The sequence below is a fragment of the Bubalus bubalis genome, chromosome 4 (genome assembly GCF_019923935.1).
Source record: "Bubalus bubalis isolate 160015118507 breed Murrah chromosome 4, NDDB_SH_1, whole genome shotgun sequence".
Lineage (NCBI taxonomy): Eukaryota > Metazoa > Chordata > Mammalia > Artiodactyla > Bovidae > Bubalus > Bubalus bubalis.
Genome location: NC_059160.1, coordinates 162484716 through 162503229, shown reverse-complemented (window position 1 = coordinate 162503229; position 18514 = coordinate 162484716). Strand labels below are relative to the sequence as shown.

At 50.4% G+C, this 18514-nt stretch overlaps 1 protein-coding gene across 4 annotated transcripts in view; it reads left to right on the top strand.

Annotated features, from left to right (window-relative positions):
• Positions 1–202: 202 nt before the first annotated feature.
• VSTM4 (V-set and transmembrane domain containing 4) overlaps positions 203–18514 on the top strand; it is an 81092-nt gene continuing 62780 nt past the window's right edge. For all 4 annotated transcript variants that reach the window (XM_025284909.3, XM_044942413.2, XM_044942414.2 and 1 more), the window contains exons 1-2: positions 203–330; positions 8350–8748. In XM_025284909.3, coding sequence (XP_025140694.3) covers positions 276–330; positions 8350–8748 — 454 coding nt within the window. In that variant the 5' untranslated portion in view covers positions 203–275. The remainder of the gene's footprint in view (positions 331–8349; positions 8749–18514) is intronic.

Below are 18514 nucleotides of genomic sequence, written 5' to 3'. Positions count from 1 at the left end.
AGAACCTCAGTGTTCACATCTGTGAAATGGGAGTGGTGAAATGAGCCGCCTGCAGGTTTCGGTAGAGGATCGCCGGCGGGGCCTCGCCCTCGCCGTCAGCCCAGAAGCCCTGGCCGGGCGTCGGGGCAGGCGGCCGGAGGGGCGGGGGCCGGAGCCGGGCGGGGGGCGGGCGCGGGGCGGGCTGCGCGGCGGCGGGGTCGGGGGAGGAGTGGGGGGCGGGTGGCGGGCAGGCGGTGGCGCTGCTCCCGCGTCACAGCGCCGGGCGCGGCGGGGAGATGCGGCTCCTGGCGCTGGCGGTGGCCGTGCTGCTGGCGCGGGCTCCGGCCCCGGGTAAGCGCGGCGGGACCGGGTGGCTCGGGGACCCTGGGGTGGGGCTCGGGTAGCGGGGCCCGGGGAGGCCGGGGCTGGGGACCTGGGACTCGGGCCTGGCCGGGAGGCCCCGACGCCTCCGGGCCGCCCCCTCCCGGTCCCCGTCGGCGCCCGCGAGCCGGGGTCTGTCGGTCCAGGCGGCGGAGCTCAGCGGAGCCTCTGGAGGCTCAGGATGCAGCGTCCCTTCCTCGCTTCCCTCTTGGCTGGGACCCCAGCGCTCCGCGGGACCCTCCGCAGCCCAGTTCTCTCCCAGGGGCCAGGCCTCCAAGTGGAAGACGCGAGCAGGACTCTGCGAGCCCTGGTGTTGGTTTGTTTTCTGTTTTCTTCCCAGCAGTCAGCGCCAACAGCTGTTGGCAGATTAGTGTGGGCAGCAACTCCCCTTTAATTCTCTTCGGAGAGTTCTTTGGAGGACCGGTCCGAAGGGGCCGCATCTGCCGCAGGCCGTGGGGTCTGGGGACTTGATCGCGGGCATTTTGCGATGACCCGGCCTGGGGATCCTCGGCTGGATGAAGCCGGGCCCTTTCCCCTTTCCCTGAGCACCCGACTTTCGGGACAGCCTCCCCCGGCACTGCTGGCTTCCATTTGGGGTTTCTGCTCCCACTTCTAAGGTGCGGAAGACTTTTCTTTATCTCCCAAGGCTGAAAGGGCAGTGTTGGCTAGAATAATAGTAATAATAAATATATTGATGGCACTCACATTTCCTGGGTGCCCATTGGGTGTTACAGTTATCTCCTTTAATCACACAGTACTTCAAAGAAATAATGACAAGAGTAAATCTATATCCAAGTGCTTTGCAAACATTAATTCAGTTACACTTGTCTCTGGGGGAAATGCTATTATTATTATCCCTTATTTTATAGATGAGGAAACAGGCCAGGTCCATGAGTTGACTTGCTTTAAGTCACAAGCCTTATACCTGGTTTAGCTGGGATTTGAACGCAAGAATCCTGAGTCTAGACCACTTTTACTGGCTAGGCTGTGTTGCCAGTGTTTTTTAAGTAAGGGGGCTGATGAACAGAGTTAAGTAATTTTCCAGCATTTGGGTGGGTGGCCCAGCATTTGAGCCAGCACAGATCGAGTCTGATGGGGGAGGGACTTGGTTCCCAGTGGGAAGAAATTTACCCCTCGTCCCCTGGCTACCAGTGCAGTGGGGTTTCCAGTGAACTTGAAATCGGCCCTGTGGGAAATGCTCTTCACGGTTGTTGCTGTCTTGGCTCACAGTTACTGGAGGTTTGACTGAGATAGTTGGGCCAGGGCAGCTCGAGTGGCCAGCAGCCAGCAAGAGGCAAGAAGAGGGGCAAGGGTGTTTGTTCCCTGGGCTCCACGACGGGTTTCCTAATCTCAGGTGCTGTCAGCCATGGTGTCCCCAGAGAGGGGCTTTTCCCAGGAAACCTCAGGAGCTTTGAGAACTGGAATTAGGGAGCCTTTATTTATTTGGCCACGTGTGGCATGTGGGATTTTAGTTCCCCGACCAGGGATCAAACCCACACCCTCTACATTGGAAGTGCAGAATCTTAACTGCGGACTGTCAGGGAAGTCCCCTGGAATTCGAGAGCGTTTAGTCACCCTGGCTGTGCCCACGGCTGTGTGGTGTTGGCAGCTTCTGCTTGTGCCGCACTCAGTATGCCAGTCATTCTTTTAAGCTTTTCATCCACAGCCCCTGGTTGCAGCACCTCTAAAGAAGGCCTGGCAGATCCACTTTATACCTAAGTCTGGCCTCTTAACTCCTGCACTTTTCTACATCTCCCTTTTGGAGAAAAGTGGGGCCTTAGGGGTTACCTGGTCCCACCTGTCATTTTACAGCAAGCTGAGGGTGCAGACTATTTACTCAAAGCCACACTGTAGTCCAGATTGGTGGTTGAGAACCGCCTCTGATGCCAGATGGCCGCGTGACTAATTCCCGCTCTGCCATGTTCTGTGTGAGCTTGGACAAGTGGCTTAGCTTCTCTGGGCCTTAGCCTTCCTGTCTGTAAAATGGGGATAAACATACTATGAGGATAAATTAAGAAAACACAACTAAAGTGCTTAGAACAGTACTTGGTCTAGAGTTCACATCCAGTAAATGTTAGTTCATCATGGGTCAGGGCCTTGTGTTCATCCCGGATGAGAGCTGTTTTACGGGGACCACCTTGATATGAAGGCGTTACCCTTTAGGCTGGATCTCTGCTTCGTACTCGGTAAACACTGGCTTCTAGGGCCGTGGGCTTTAAAGTAATTCAGTTATATTTCTTTCAGAGATTTATTTGCCACAAATTCAGACTATCCTTTTAGTACAAGCGAGATTACTGCCAACTGGTACACACAGTTTGCATTTCTTATCAATGCAGAGGCTCCTGGCTTCCTGAAAGGAGAGGGGAAGTTTCTTCTCGACAGAGAAGTGCGGGGCACAGAGCCATTAGCGCTTAGCTCGCCCATTTGGAACAGAGGGACCCTAGCCTTGCCGCCTTTGTGTCCCAGGTGTCTGTTTCTGTTAGAAGTTCTATATTCCCCTGTACCTGGCAGCTGCTATTTCTCACTTCATAAGTGTGGGGAGGGGGTAAGTGGGGAAAGGGAGAGAAGATGGTTGAGTACTAGATGAATAGGTTGTGTACTGTTTGGCTATACTGAAGTCCTTTTCGGCTGTTTTCTGAGCTTTAGTTCTTTTCATAACATTATCCAAATGGGAACAAGAGGATTAGACCCCATCAATCTTATCCACAGGAACTTAACATTTATTTACAGGGGGAACCAGCTATGTAATTTGTGGGATTCAGTGCAAAATGGAAATGCAGGGTCCTTCATTTTAAACTTTTTAGGCTTTTAAAAGAGCAACAGCAGAGATTAAATCGAATGGAGAGCCTCCAAGCTTAAGGCCCTGCATGACTGCTGATCATGCCCCCGAGAAGCCCAGCCTTCTTCCTATAAATCACCGTGTGTGTCGCTTTCTGTTATTTCCACCTGCCCTGTTCTCAGAGCATGCAAAGATATCAGTATTTTAAAGGTGCTTTTTTAAAGTAGCTTTTTAAATTTATTTTAAAAAATATATTTGTTGTGCCGGGTGCTAATGGCTGCATGTGAACTCTTAGCTGCTGCGTGTGGGATCTGGTTCCCTGACCAGGGATTGAACCCAGGCCCCCTGCCTCGGGAGCACAGAGTCTTAGCCACTGGGCCACCAGGGAAGTCCCTAAAGGTGCTTTCTTGCTGGAGCCTTATACTCCCCATGCAAGGCATCATCTTCCTGCTTTTGAGATGAGGGAACTGAGGCCCTGAGGACCTCACTCCTAGTAGAACCAGGTTTCCAGCCTGGCTTTGTTGGATTCCAACCCCTGGCTCTCTGCCCAGTCCTGCCACACCACTGGCAAGGCCCTGGGCCTTGAGCATCCTGGCGCCCAGCCCATGAGCGTGGCACATGTGCTTGTTGAAGAAATAAGGTTCTCTGCAACAGGAAGCCGACCCTCTGTTTTGGGTCAGTCTCTTTCTTGCCCATGTTGTCATATTCCTCCTTTAAGAACTGGTCCTGGGGGCCCTGACTGGGGTGCAGTGGTCCCCTGGAGGTCTGCCTGCAGACCTGGGTGGCTGCCTGGGCGATGGTGCGGGGCGCTTCACTGGAGGATACTGATCTTGCCATTTCCAGCCTGCACTAGCTCCTCCTGCCTCAGGTCCTTTGCACAGGTGGAACCTTCTCCCACAAAGATCACTGCCTCACTGCTGCCCTGAATTTGTGTCATGAGGTCCGCCTCAGCCTTCCACTCACCCTCACCTCCCCAGGGTTTCTTTCCTCCCTGACACACGGAGATCAGAGTCGCTCTCTCAGTTTTGTACGCCCCGTTTCGTTTCTGTGTGGTACCTGACACTGTTTGTAGTCGCGTTCTCCTGTGTCTTTTTCCTGACCGCCAGTGCCTTGTCCACTCGACTCTCAGCTCCTTGAGGTCAGGGGTGCCTCTTCTCGCAGTGCTCGGCACATGGCTGTTCTCAGCAACTATTTGTCAAGTGATGAAGTGAACAAAGCCTAAGCTAGGATGTGAGCTGGAGGAAGCGGAGCGCTGAATGTGGAGGAGGTGGGGTGGGGGTGGGGTGGGGGGGTCTACCTCCCACCTCACTTCCCGGCAGTGCAGGACCAGAAAGCAAGAAATTTAGTTCTCCAGCACAGAGTGATTTCAGTGCTGCTTCCTCCTCGGCTGGAGAGGGGAGACTCTGCCCTGCCCAGGGCAAGTCCCTTACCTTATGTGATGTCAGAGGGTCTAGTGACACCTGCGTCTCCTGCCTGGTAGCTGGCTTGGTCCCTGTTGCCTGCTTTGCCTGCAGGGTGTGGATGCTCTGTTGTTCAGATTGAGACCCAGAGGGGAAAGGCTTGGGCCCTCCCCAGCAGCACACTCTAGTCAGCCTGTCTCTACTGCGTGCCTCTTGGCTGCTCTGCAGTTTCTCTGTTGAGCCATATGCTGCTGCTGCTGCTGCTAAGTTGCTTCAGTTGTGTCCGACTCTGTGCAACCCCATAGACGGCAGCCCACCAGGCTCCCCCGTCCCTGGGATTCTCCAGGCAAGAACACTGGAGTGGGTTGCCATTTCCTTCTCCAATGCGTGAAAGTGAAAAGTGAAAGGGAAGTCGGTTGAGCCATATGGGGCCTGATAATTGCCATGGGCAGAAGCTGTGTGATGCTCTCCTCTAGTATTTAAACATCCAGCTCAGCAGAGGTCTGCAAGGCACTGGGTCCTCTACCTGCGTTTTCTCCCTCCCTCGAGCAATGCCACTTCTCACAGCTGTTTGCCTTTGGGCTGAGTTGTGTTCCCTGGGCTTGAGGTAGTCATTTCCAGTGTAGAGGGGAGGGCATTGCCTGGGGCAGTGGCTTTCTGAGAAGGTCACTGTTTGCATGGGAAACCATACAACCTGAGACCCCGTGTCTTTTAACAAAGCTAAATGCCCCGAGGAACCTGTGGGCAGTATCATTTCAGTCACCCCCCCATACTCTCGTGTGGAAAGTAGGTGTAAATATCTGGGCTGGAGGTAAGACTAGGGCCGAAATGAGCCTTCCTGGGAGGAAGGTTGAATTGCTTCACTGGGGCCGCCGTCGCAAAGTGCCGCAGGCTGGGGGCTTCGGCAGCAGAGTTTAGTTTCTCCCAGCCCAGAGGCCAGACGTCTGCAGGGTCGCTGTCTTCTGAGCCTTTCTCCTTGGGCTGTAGTCGGCCGTCTTCTCCGTGTGTTTACGTGATCTTTCCTCCGTCCGTGTCTGCTTCCTAATCTCCTCTTATAAGACACCAGTCATGTTGGATTAGAAAAGGAAATGGCAACCCACTCTAGTATTCTTGCCCGGGAAATCCCATGGACAGGAACCTGGTGGGTTATAGTCCATGGGCTCGCAAAAGAGTGACTGAGCAACGACAGCATGTTGGATCGGGGTCCTCCCTAAGGGCCTCCTTTTAACCTAGTCATCTCACTAAAGGGTCTCTCTCCAATACAGTCCCATTCAGAGTTCCTGGGGATTAGGTCGTCATTTTAACCTAGTCATCTCACTAAAGGGTCTCTCTCCAATACAGTCCCATTTGGAGTTCCTGGGGATTAGGGCTTCAGTATGGGAATTTGTGGAGGACACTGTTCAGCCCATAGCAAGGGTCTTGGCACGTCAGTGGGAGTGACATGTTTGGGCCATTTGTAAGAGAGGGGCTAACTGAAGGCAGAGAGGCGTTTCCATCTTTAACTGGGGAAGATGGTGCACTTTGCTCCCTTTCCCGGGAGCTGCTAACTCGGCCTGAGCTGCAGAAGTGGAAGAGTTACTCGTTTGCCTCCAGGATGGAATCTGGCCTCCCATGAGGACCGGAGCACTTGGCATGTTCTCCTGGTTTCAGCCACTATAAATAACCCCTCCTTCATGCAGCGTTAATAGGAGGAGACGAGGGTGTGGGGTCCCGGCTGTGCGCTCATCCCATCCATGCTGTTTCAATTTCCTGCCTTCCCCAGCTCTCCTTGCCTCCAGTGGGGAGACCCTGGGGGCGGGCCAAGCAGGACTTCGGTTCTGGAAGCCAGCTGCTCCATCTCTGCTGCACTCTGCCTGCCAAACTCTTGGGTAGCTGTTAAAGTGGGGTCAGCCTGGCATTTCTGTGCTCTTCAGGGGGCTCCATGGGGCCTGAGCGGACTTTGGGGAAATGCTTTTGGTCTAATATACCGTGGTGTGTGGGCTGGTGGGAGAGCTGCAGGGAAACAGTGAGGGCAGCCCCTCCTTTGTCCTGTGTGAGTGACTTGTGTAGATAGAGATTGTTACTAGGGGGCGTGTGCCTTCCCTGGGTACCTGTTGATCTGCATTCCCGAGTGTCTCCCTGGGTGGCTTTTTCTTTGTCACTGTAAACATACAAGACCTCATTCTTGTTCACAATGAGCTGAGTCCAGCCAAGCATCCATCTTTTCCTTCTGAATTCACTTCCATCTATTTTTTTTTAATGGTAACAAAATACTATCACAGTGCTGTTAGCTGAATAATGACCCCCAAAGATGTCTGCATCCTGATCCCTGGAACTGTGAATGCAGTTTAAAAGGCACTTTATGGATGTGATTAAGTTAAGGATCCTGAAATATCCTGGAGTGTCCTGGTGGCCTGGCTTTTAAGAGCTGAGAAACAAAAGAAAATAGACTCTCAAGTTGTATCTCTTGAGGTGTTCAGTTTATTAAATGAACAGTGGAAACTATGTCGAAATGATATGTAAGGAGGAGCTTATTGCCTGAATTTTTACAATGAAGGATACTGTTTGTGTTAAACTCTCCCTGTCACCCCAGCACACACAGGGCCTCACCTTGTTGACTCACAGCCTCTTCACAGTGGAAGGACCAGATATTTACTCACTTTTTCATCCTTCCTCCTTGCTTACCTATAGCGCTGACCAGGGTTCAAAGTCTTGGGCGACTCGGCCATCCAGGCCCCCAAGTCCCCTCATGTGACCAGGAGGTGGTATTTGGGGGCTATTAGTAGTTTGGGATGACCTTGGGGACACCTGCTCGTGCAGTAGGGCATCATGCTTCCTGGAGTTGCTTGCTGGGCAGCGCAGGGATGATGATGTGGGATCTGGTGAGAAGACAGCCCAGCTTGGACAGTAGCAGGCTCTGGGCATCCTGTCCTTCCTGGACTCTGCCTGCCAGGGGGAGGCTGCACTCGTGAGCTCCCGGGCTGCACAGCTGCAATATGTAATCCTGCAGACACTGTGCAGTGTGTCTACTGGGAGAAGACCTGGGCAAGGGTAGCTGGGCTGGCTGATCTTGGGTGGACAGGGAGTGGCACTCTCGAATGTCAGCTTGGAGTAGATCCATGGCTGGTGAGAGTCAGCCCTGAGACCAAAGGACAAGAATTCAACCTGAGCCTGGTTTCCTGAAGCATATTTTGGGTTGCTGGGCGAGTCTGGTACCCCTGGGCTCATTGGCTCTTTTTTCCTGCACTTCAGCTGTTAGACCGTGGATCATGGTCCTAAGAGACTTGGAGTGAGAAACCGAGGCACCTCTGTCATTCCAGCTGCATGGTACTAGTTTAACACTCACCGGACCAGTACTGATAATCTGCCTTGGTTGTAGCTGAAATAGCGGAGACAGGGACTGGGGCCACAGCGCTGCCTCCTCAGGGAGGTGATGAAGCAGACCTTGGGGAGGCAGGTAGGAAAGGCGGATTTGAGGTAAGCTGGATATTTTTAAGAGCTTCCCCAAATTTAAATCTGTATGTGAAAGCTCCTGAATTTTAAATATCAGCAACTAACTGAAAACAGAGAAAAGCATCTAGGCCAGGTGATCGGTGACATCCCACTTGCAGGGGATCGTCTCTCAGGTTGAGGACATGGGGGCCACCCAGACCCACTGCATGCCCCAAGGAGGGTTCCTTCCTGAAGGCAGCGTGAGCATAGAAGGGGTGGAGGTGGCCCACCTCTCTGGCCTGCGCATCACTCTGGCTGCTCGAGGGAAAAGGCTGTGTGTGCGCACCCGGGGAGTGGCGGTGGCCTTCCTCATTCTCTTCCTCCCTGTCTTCGCTGCAGAGGTCTGTGGAGCCCTCAACGTCACCGTGTCCCCGGGGCCCGTGGTCGACTACCTGGAGGGGGAAAATGCCACTCTTCTCTGCCACGTCTCGCAGAAGAGGCGAAAGGACAGCTTGCTGGCTGTGCGCTGGTTCTTTGCGCGACCAGACTCCCAGGAAGCCCTGATGGTTAAGATGACCAAGCTCCGCGTGGTGCAGTACTACGGGAATTTCAGCCGCAGTGCCTACCGGCAGAGGCTGCGCCTCCTTGAGGAGCGGCGTGGGGCGCTCTACACGCTCTCTGTCTTGACCCTCCAGCCAGCAGATCAAGGGCATTATGTCTGCAAAGTCCAGGAAATCAGCAAGCACAGGAATAAGTGGACAGCTTGGTCCAACGGTTCCTCGGGGACAGAAATGAGAGGTAAGAATACGTCTTCTCTCTGGGCAGAGGGGAAGGGGGCAAGTCAGAGGGTCTCCCTCCAGCTGGCCAAACAGTGGCCTCCAGGACAGTCCTACTGAGCTAGAATACATCTTTCTGGACTCTAAGGGCCACGGTTGTGTGAGCCAGGCCGTGAGAATGAGGATAGGTCTTTATGTGGATGCTGGGACTGACTTGTGCTATAGACGTAAAGTCAGAACAGAAGGTGTCTGGCCCCATGCCAGCCAACCTGCCCCTGGGCAAACTTGTTTTGTACCTGAAAGATGGGACTGGCTGTGTGCTTCATTTGCCTCTAGCTCAGGTCTGCACTGCCTTGATCGCTTTGCCTGGGGAGGGGAGTGCCGGATGCCTTTGAGAGGAGGCACACTTTGGGAGTGCCTTGCTGTGAATTGCCAGGCCTCAGAGTAGGGCAGCCTGGCGGCTCTGATCCATCACCAAGAGGAACTGATCCAAGCCTCAGGGAACAGCTCACTCAGAAATTCATCCAAAAGTGGGTAAGGGACCAGAGGTGGCCCTCCTTTTCTGGAAACAGATAAGAGGCATGGGCCGTGTTCTGGAACGTCTTAGCTACCAAATGCTATATTTAAGGGTTATCCTTTTTTTTTTGGCGGAGTTCCCATGTGTGGCTTGTAGGATCCGAGTTCCCTGACCAAGGATTGAACCTGGACCCAGGCAGTGAAAGCATCGAGTCCTTACCACTGGATCACCAGGGAGTTTCCCAATGGTTATCATTTTTTACCACTGATGTTCCATTCAAGAAGCCACCTATCGCAGTTCTAATAAGACTTGTTATTGTGTGCTAAAATTACATCTTTGATTGCTTTGCTCATGAATTGGGCCTGGTAGAAAATCAAGAGAACCACAAAATAAACCTGACGATAAATCTAATTTTATTGTATACATGTCATTTAAATTAAAAGCAATAGTGATGCTGTTAAAGGGACAGAACTCAGTTGTGAACAGGCATTTTTAATATCCTGTATGTTATCCAGTGGCTTCCCTGATGACTCAGTGGTGAAGAATCTGCCTGCCAAGCAGGAGACACAGGAGATGCAGGTTCGATCCCTGGGTCGGGAAGATCCCCTGAAGGAGGGAAATGGCAACCCACTCCAGTAGTCTTGCCTGAAAAATCCCACGGAGAGAGGAGCCTGGTGGGCTACAGTCCATGGGTCACAAGAGTCAGAACACGACTGAGCAACTGAGCACGCATATGTCAAAGTAAATAATTTACATGGATTTACATGGATAGTCCAACTTCATTTGTCTTTGGAGTTTGCTTGTCTTCATGTTCTTAAACACGGAATGATTATTATCTGAAATGTTGTGCACTTTTTCTCTTTAAGCAAATTAATTCAAGACAACAAATGACTATTAATATAAATATGTATTTTGGCACAGAAAATAGAAAAATCAGATGACCACAGGCTGAGAAGAGAATCCACTCTGGTTATCACTTGGCTCTGAAACATATGATCTTAACGTATACCCTTTTAACTTTTATGTCCCGGTGTATTCTGGAGCCCTGTAGTAAATCTCTGGGCAGTAACAACTCCCTGCCGATTAGAATAGATAAAAAGGTTCCTTGCATTCAAGTAAGTCTGTCGGCTCGTCCATTATTCAGGTGTGTCCCCGTCAGTGAGTGAAGTTGGGTTCCTTCTAGAACGTTTACTTGGTTACATGTTACCACAACTTAAGGTGGTTTGCGCAACTACACTGAAACTAATCTCTTTCCCCCACTGCTTGGTACTTTGATCTGCTCTTGTGAGTGTGAGAGGAAGGGGTGGAGTTACAAGGGGGTGTCCAGGGAATTGTGCATAAACTGCAACCAGCCACATTCCTGCCGTGTCCCTAAGATGGTGTCTCCTGACACAGTCCAGCTCCTCAGCCGTGTGCTTGCAGAGTGCTTTCCCAGTGTCATACAGAACGAGAAATCTGAACAAAAATTTAAAAACAGACCAAATAACCAATCTACCCCAACAACTGCAATTTTATTTGCTTTATTTTGTCCTGTGTGTGTTTCTGAGTTTCTCCAAAATTGGAGGAAGTCCTTGAGCATGTGTGTTGAGGTGACTAAAAAAATAAGTAACATATTATTGGGAAAAAAAATCTATGTTAATAAATGAGTTTGTCCTGGGTTTTTTCCTGAGGACATCTCTGAAAGGGTGTGGCTAAAAAATATAGGCTGTATTAATTTGGGGCAAAACATAAGTTGTCATTTTATGTTTTAACTGAACAAATTATTAAAGTATGATGGAGAATCGGGGATTTTGAAGAATGGGAAAGATTTAAATTGGGGTTTGTGTGAAAACCACATATATATGAGACCAAGGAGGGGGCGCACTCGTGATTCTAGGAGATGATAGTTATCATCTTCCAAAGAAGACGGTAAGCAATGAAGAACGAACATGTGTGACCCTCTAGGTTACTGGAGTCATGCTTGTCTTATTTTAGAGAAGCCGCCATATCCCATGAGCTTGTCAGTGTCAGTCGATGGTACAGAGGCAGGAGGAAAGGCAAGGATGCCGTGCAGCTCTTCAGTGGCTTGTGCCGTGTGACCATTTCAGTGAGCCAGGAGCCCTGCCTGCAGAGACCCTGGATCCAAGAGCCCTAAGTGACATGTGGTGTTGGAACCCTCTGGAGAGGTTTCCAGGAGGGTGGGTGTTAGGTTTGATTTCATTTAATTGCTTCATCAATGATTTGAAAAGGGGGCACATATCACCGTAATGAACTTTACATAAAATACAAAACTGGGAAATGTTCTTAACATCAACAAGGAATAAAACATAGCAAATGGGAATCTAGAGAGGTGAGTAATACAAGCAGGATATAACAGAATGAGATTCAGTTTGGAAAATGGCAGAGTGATGTACATCTAGGGGAAGCGGCTCACAGGCAATGGTGGAGAGTCAATAGGAGGCTCTCCGTGCAGGGACTTCGGTGGTGTCAGTGGCAAATTAGATGCTCATCTGTAGGGTGACAGGGGGCTTCCCTGGTGGCTCAGTAGGTAAAGAATCTGCCTCTAATGCAGGAGACCTGGGTTTGATCCCTAGGTTGGGAAGATTCCCTGGAGAAGGAAATAGCTTCCCACTCCAGCATTCTTGCCTAGAAAGTCCCATGGACAGAGGAGGCTGATGGGCTACGGCCCTTGGGATCACAAGAGTTGGATACAACTTAGCGACTGAACCACCACCGCAGGGTGATACGGCAGAGCGGACAGCCACGTTATTTCCATCCGTGTACAAACTGGCCTGGTGTCCCTAAGAGGGAAGCTGGCTGTGTTATGTATAGTCTGCTGGGGAGACACTAGTGTGCACTGTGCAGTCTATTTGGGGAGCCCCATTTGCAGAAAGACAGATTCGATCTAGAGAAGAGTAGCAAAGGTGATAACGGAGTGAGTGGCAGCCTCCAGAGGATGATCGGTTTAGCTGAGGAAGCTTTGCCGGGCTCAGTGAATTGCATATGGACTAGAGTGCTTGGTGGATTCATTTATTCCTCACTCAGCGGGGATTTATTTTATGGAGCACCTGCTCTGTACCTCGCTGTGCTGGAAACTTGGGGACACAGGGTGGATCTGTCTATAGGGTGGCAGATACAGAAGCAGATATGATGTCATGGTGTCGGGTGCAGTGATGAAGCTGTGCATGGAGCATTGTGTGAATGCATAGGCGGCCCCTGAGGATGAGGAGTAGGCAGTGCTTCAGCTGCCATTGGCTGTTTATGTGGGGCAGCGGATGAGATGAGGCGGCATCTTGGTGGGTAGGGTGTCCCACAGCAGTGAATCAGGACTGCTGGAGTCTGAACTGGGAAGGGAGGTGGCAGTGGGTATAGGGGAAGCAGGCTGGGCTGATGGCAGAGGGGACTGTACTGAATGGCAAAGCATTTCCACTTGATTTTGTAAGCTAGTGTTCTCAACCTTACCTAATGATCAGTATCACCAAGGCCAGATTCTGAAGTATCTGCCCTAGAGAGTCTAGTCTGTTCAGCCTGGGTTGGAATTTGAATATTAACATCCAGTCTAGGTGATTTTAGGGGCTTCTTAGGTGGTGCTAGTGATAAAGAACCCACCTGTCAATGCAGGAGATGTAAGAGATGCAGGTTTGATCCTTGGGTCAAGAAGATCCCCTGCAGGAGGGCATGGCATGGAGAATTCCATGGAGGGCTACAGTCCATAGTGTCGCAAAGAGTAGGACACAAAGAATTGACTTAGCACACTAGGTGATTTTATCATCAGGCGTTTTTGGAGAGTCTTTTCTTTAGTCCTTGGCAAGTCCGTGAAGCATATAGAGTCTTTTGACAGACCCCTCTGGGAGGACCAGGCTACAGAGTGAAGAGGCAGTCTTTTGTGGCTGCATGGGCCTTGTGAAAGTGTTAGTTGGTCAGTCATGTCCAACTCTTTTAGACCCTATGTATTGTAGCCTGCCAGGCTCCTCTGTCCATGGAATTCTCCAGGCAAAATACTGGAATGGGTTGCCATTCCCTTATCCAGGGTATCTTCCCAAACCAGGGATTGAACCCTGATCTCCTGCACTGCAGGCAGATTCGTTACCATCCGAGCTGCCAGGGAAGCCCATTGCACAGGCTTTAAATGATGCCAAATTGGATAGTAGGAATGGAGAGACATTAGAGGTCAAATAAGAAGACTTTAATAACTGGATGCGGCAAGGGAGAAAACTCTGGGGTGAGACCCAGGAGAGTAACTCAGCATGTCCAGGGGGTGGCCATGACTGACAGAGGGAGCCTAAGAGACGGAGCTCGTCCACAGGGAAACTGAGAGTGAGCTAGGTTGAGGCCACCCACTGCTGGCTAGTAAGTATGCAGAAACGTGCATCTGAAGGGCCCGTCTGATTTGGCTTGTGAGAACTGAATCTGAGTTAGGCAGGTGAAATCACCAGGGGCTGAGTTGCTTTCCGAGGGGCAGGGGCCAAGGCGAGGAGCCCCAGGAAACACCAGTATTGGGGCAGCAGATGGAGCTAGCTTGGCTTGGTGTCTGGAATGGGCTCCTCTGGGCCAACCCCATGGCTGCCTGGAAAGGGCAAAGTCTTTTCAGTAAGAGAAAAACAGCGGAGGGTAAGGACACAGCAGCTTCTTCCTTGGTCCCAGACAGTCCCACAGACTGGGGAATTCAGAGATGCTCCAGGCAGGAGGGAGGTGCATTGGCTTGATCCTCGCTGCCAGGTAAGCCCTGTGTCCTCTTTATTGGGAAAATGAGGAAGGGAGACAGACTGACTGGCAGCCATGGGTGGATCGAAGGGGTGGTCCCTCCCTATGGGGTCACTGCAGGACCCCAGCTGCCCCCAGGATGGATATGAGATGGGAGAAGTGAGTGGGGGATCTTCACTGCCAGGGTGAGGTGAAGGGTGTCTCTCCAGCCCAGACCACAGGGACCCCTCTTGTGGCATTTGAAGTGCCCCCTCCACCCCACATCTTGCTTTACCCCACCTTCCAATCTGCACTTTGATTTGCCATCTTAACAGCTCTGTTCCCTCTGCTTTGGTTCCAATAAATATTTTGATGGTGGGGGGAAAAAACAAAGGATCTCTAGGAAACAGCTTCTGGCTCATTCATCATGAGCAGGTCAGATGCAGGGGCGGATCTCATTGCAGGTGAGACAGGAGGAAGTGAACTACACAGTCCTGCCCTGGCCGACAGCAAGAATATGGGGAGGTCCAGTCTGGAGTGCCGCGTGCCCAGCATGGAACAGGCAGAGTGAGGCTGGAGTTGATGGAACAGGGAAGTCAGGATGGGAACAGAGGGAGCATGGGCAGTGATTTGGGGTAATTTCCAACAGGGAGATGAAGCTGTTCAGCAGGGTCTCTTAAGGGGAGCCTTATTGATGGTTGAGAGGGTCAGGGTTTTCTGAGTTGGAGGCTTCATAGATTGATGAATGCAAAGTTTTCCAAATGCTCTTGGTTCCTTTAGGCCAAAAGAAATAAATAATAAGTTTGCTTTTTAAGTAGTTGGGTCCAACAGCCTTAAAAAGGATTTCTGTTCTAAACACAGCGTGATGTATCCCTAGGCATGGAGACGAGCTGTTCTATTTGGGGAAGATTCCAAGATCACTTACAAATCGAGGTGAAGATTTGCTATTTTAGGGGGCACCATCTGTCCTCTAGGTGCAAAACAAAGCATTTTAACCACTTGTAACCAGTGTTTTCACAAATCGTGGTGCTTTCTGACATTCACGTTACACTGCCCCTGTAGACGCAGGGGTTATAGCATCTGACCCTTCGTGTGTCCTGTGCGCTCAGCGCTGACTGGTACTTGCAGGGCCTCAGGCGTGCGGTTTATAGAGGAAGCTGCCTGTCTTCCCTAAGCCTTTCCACACACCCTTCGCCCTGTCTGCCCCGCGTTGCCTCATCCAGGTGCGTGCTGGTTGGCTTTGTGCCTGCTTTCTCTAATCGCCCCTTGGCCTCCCTTTGCTGCCGCTGCTCCCCAAGCTTTGGCGGTGTCTCTGCCTCTGTGCCTTTGCCATCCTGTCTGATGCCCCAGCGGCCTCCCACATCTGTCCTCCTTTCTGCACTGATCAGCCTGGTCTCTCTCAGGACATGCAGACCCTGGATAGTTGTAATCACGAGGACAGCCCTGAGAGGGTAGACCAGCTCCTAAGCCTGGATTTTCTTCAGGAGAGTTTCCAAGATGAAGCCTGAAGATCCCTGGGGCTCCTGGTCAACGACAGGCTCTGGCAGAGACCTGCGTGCCACGTGTCCCTAACAGTTATTGACATGGGCCAGTTAGGGGCTCTGCGTGAGGGTACCACATGGGCCCTTTCCCCCAGGGAGTGTGGGCCCTAGGGTTCTCAAGAGTGAGGCTGTCGTTCATTTAGGCTTCTGTTTTTAGGGGCAGAGCAGCTTCCATTCCCGGTTCTCCAGGCTCTGTACAAAAGTATCGTCAATGGCTTTTCAGCCAGGTTCTGCCACCCGGAGATTCAGAAGCAGTCTGATATTCTAAGCAGAATTCAATCTCCTTCTTTTCAGATGGAGATGTTTTCATTAACGGTGAAAATGCTAATAATGCAAGCAATTTGTAAGGGCTGTCTCCTGCAATTTAAACAGTATTTCAACCCCAAATAACATATTTTAACAAATCATATTGTTTTTTGACTTCAGATTATATAAGTGAGCTTTAAATGTTACAAGTGGACAAAGAAAATGGAAAACTGTGTTTACCCTAAACGTATTTAGGGGAAAAGATGAAATTATAATTTCTTATCTATTTAACCCTGAAATATAAGAGAGAATTTAATTGGATCTGAAAGTACCACCACAGGGAACTGATATTTCAAGTTTCAGTGGAAGAAATTAAATAATTCCTTTTTCCCCAGAGACACAGAGCAGATAATTAGAAATGAGATTAACTAAACATTTAGTGCTACTGCTTAATTAGGCAAGCTCACATCATGATGTTTAAAGTGTCAACAGGTCCAGATACTCAAAGGGAACAAATTGACAACCAGAGTGTAATTTAAACACAACTTCAAACAATCCTTCATTGTGTCTATCCTCATTCTAACTGCCGTGGTCTTGGAAGAATTTAAGAGATTGGAACAAACTCAGGAGCATGTATGAAGCCCCAGTTTATAAGCCTGTCATCCCTGTGCTTTGCCCAAAGAGAGGTCCATGTGGGGAGGTTTGATCCCCACTGTCCTGGGACCCAACCTCACAATCTGGAGAAGCATGTTGATATGGGTGTATATTGGATAGACTTTATTGATATAGCTAATAGAAAGTCTGAAACGGCCAGAGAGGAGGCTGACACTTACATGAGAGTAAGGAAAAGACAAGGTCACATACTCGGGGGAACGGGAGAGGGTCACGTGGAGGATGTGGCATTCCGCTGGGGCCTCAGGGTGAGCAGGGCTCTGCGACTGTGGGCCACGCCTGTCAGGAGAGGAAACAGCCAGAGCAAAGGCGTGGATGGGGGAGAAGAGGGATTTGCAAATAACTGAATGGAGCTGGACGCATGTTTGTGGTTGGTGAGGGCTGAGGCGGATGGTGATAAGAGGAAAGGTTGCCATGGCGGCCCTGGTCAGGGACCTTGCCTCCAGGTACCCTGTGAAATTCTTAGACGCACCCACGTGTCTGGCACGTGCTGGTATAATGAGCTTTTTAGTGAAGGACTGAATGAGTGATTCAGATCACTCATGGTTTTTAATAATGTGCCATTTTAATTAATAGTAACAAGGAGTGGAAGGTGGTAGCAAGAAGATAAGATATAGGGACGTCCTGCTGGTCCAGTGGTTGAGAATCTGCCTGCCAGTTCAGGGGACATGGGTTCAGTCCCTCCTCCGGGAAGATCCACATGCCGAGTGAGGGGGAACCTAAGCCCGTGCCCCACAGCTACTGAGCCCACGTGCCTGGAGCCCGTGCCCCACAATAAGAGAAGCCACCGCAACGAGAAGCCGGAGGAGCCACCACTTGCCACCACCAGAGGAAGCCCCCACACAGCAACAGAGATCCATCGCAGCCGAAAATAAATCATTTTTTCTTAAAAAAAGAGGATAATATATAGATCTGTCCCAGGGTCGTGTCTGGAGAGGGCTTGGTAAAACTTACCAAGCCTTAAGTCTTAATATTTTCTAAATACAAATGGCCTTTGTATTCTGTAGCTGATTCCATCTCAGAATGCATAGCTCTTATCCCACTGCCTTGTTACAATGGGAAGTCTATTTAATATGAGTTTTTGTTTGCTCTTTTGCTGTATTTTCTAGAATTTGTCTTAGAGTGAATGCAAAGGAAAGAGTGGCCTAAAATAGACAAAGTTGGAGCTCTTCTTTTCTCATCAGCTGCTCCATCAGTGCAGGTCACCAAAGGCCCTATGCACATGTATGGCTTTGTCCAGGCCCCAAGAGAGACTGCCTTCAGCCTGAGGCTTGGAGGGTCAAGGGAGAAAGGAAGCAATAGGCAAACTTCAGAGAGCAGAAACAGAGGCGGTCTCTGTGTCTCTATGGGTTTTAGTTGCCTTTCTTGAGAACACCGAGTCAGTTATAAATAGTGAGGACACAGCTACATTTAGTTTTTTCCTTGGGAAACCATCTCATCGTTGAATAAGAAAGGTCAGCGAAATGACTATAATAATTTTTGAATTTGAGCAAAGGTATTGACTCCTCTTTTTTTATTTCTTGTGCATATTTTGTATCACTAGAGCTCATAACTCAGCCTATGCTCTTCAGGTTAATCCAGGGAAAACAAGAGTAACAGCAAGACCTAAAGAATAAACATATCACACAAGTGTTGTTTGCAAAGAACTCCAAAAGAGCCCCTTAATAACATATCTCTGTGCGCAGAAATACAAGGCGAAGGATACCACTTTCTCTGGTCCTTGCAGATTTTTCTCTCCTATTACTCTATGCAGAATGTTGGCTGCTTAAGGTCTGCGGGCTTCCCGCCTCCATTCTATAAGAAACTAAGAACTCTCTGGCCAAAAAGTGATTGTGATAGACCCAGAGCCAGCAGCTCCAAGGTTAGAGCCCTCCAGAGAAGTCAGCTCCAAAGGCCTGGTGAGCTGGTGCGATACCCCTGCTTCTGATGCGGATCTTCCATGGGAAGCAAGGTGCTGGGTAGGCCTGGGCTCCCTGCCCTGGGCTCTCTTCTCAGCCTTCTACAATGTAAGTTGGTCCCAGGACCAAGCTTTCTCTGGGATACCTTGACCCACCAATACAGCATCATAGTCATCCCATTCGTTCATTCATTCAAAGGAACTGTGACTTGTTATGAACTAGGAAGGATTCTGGGATGTGAAAACAGATGCA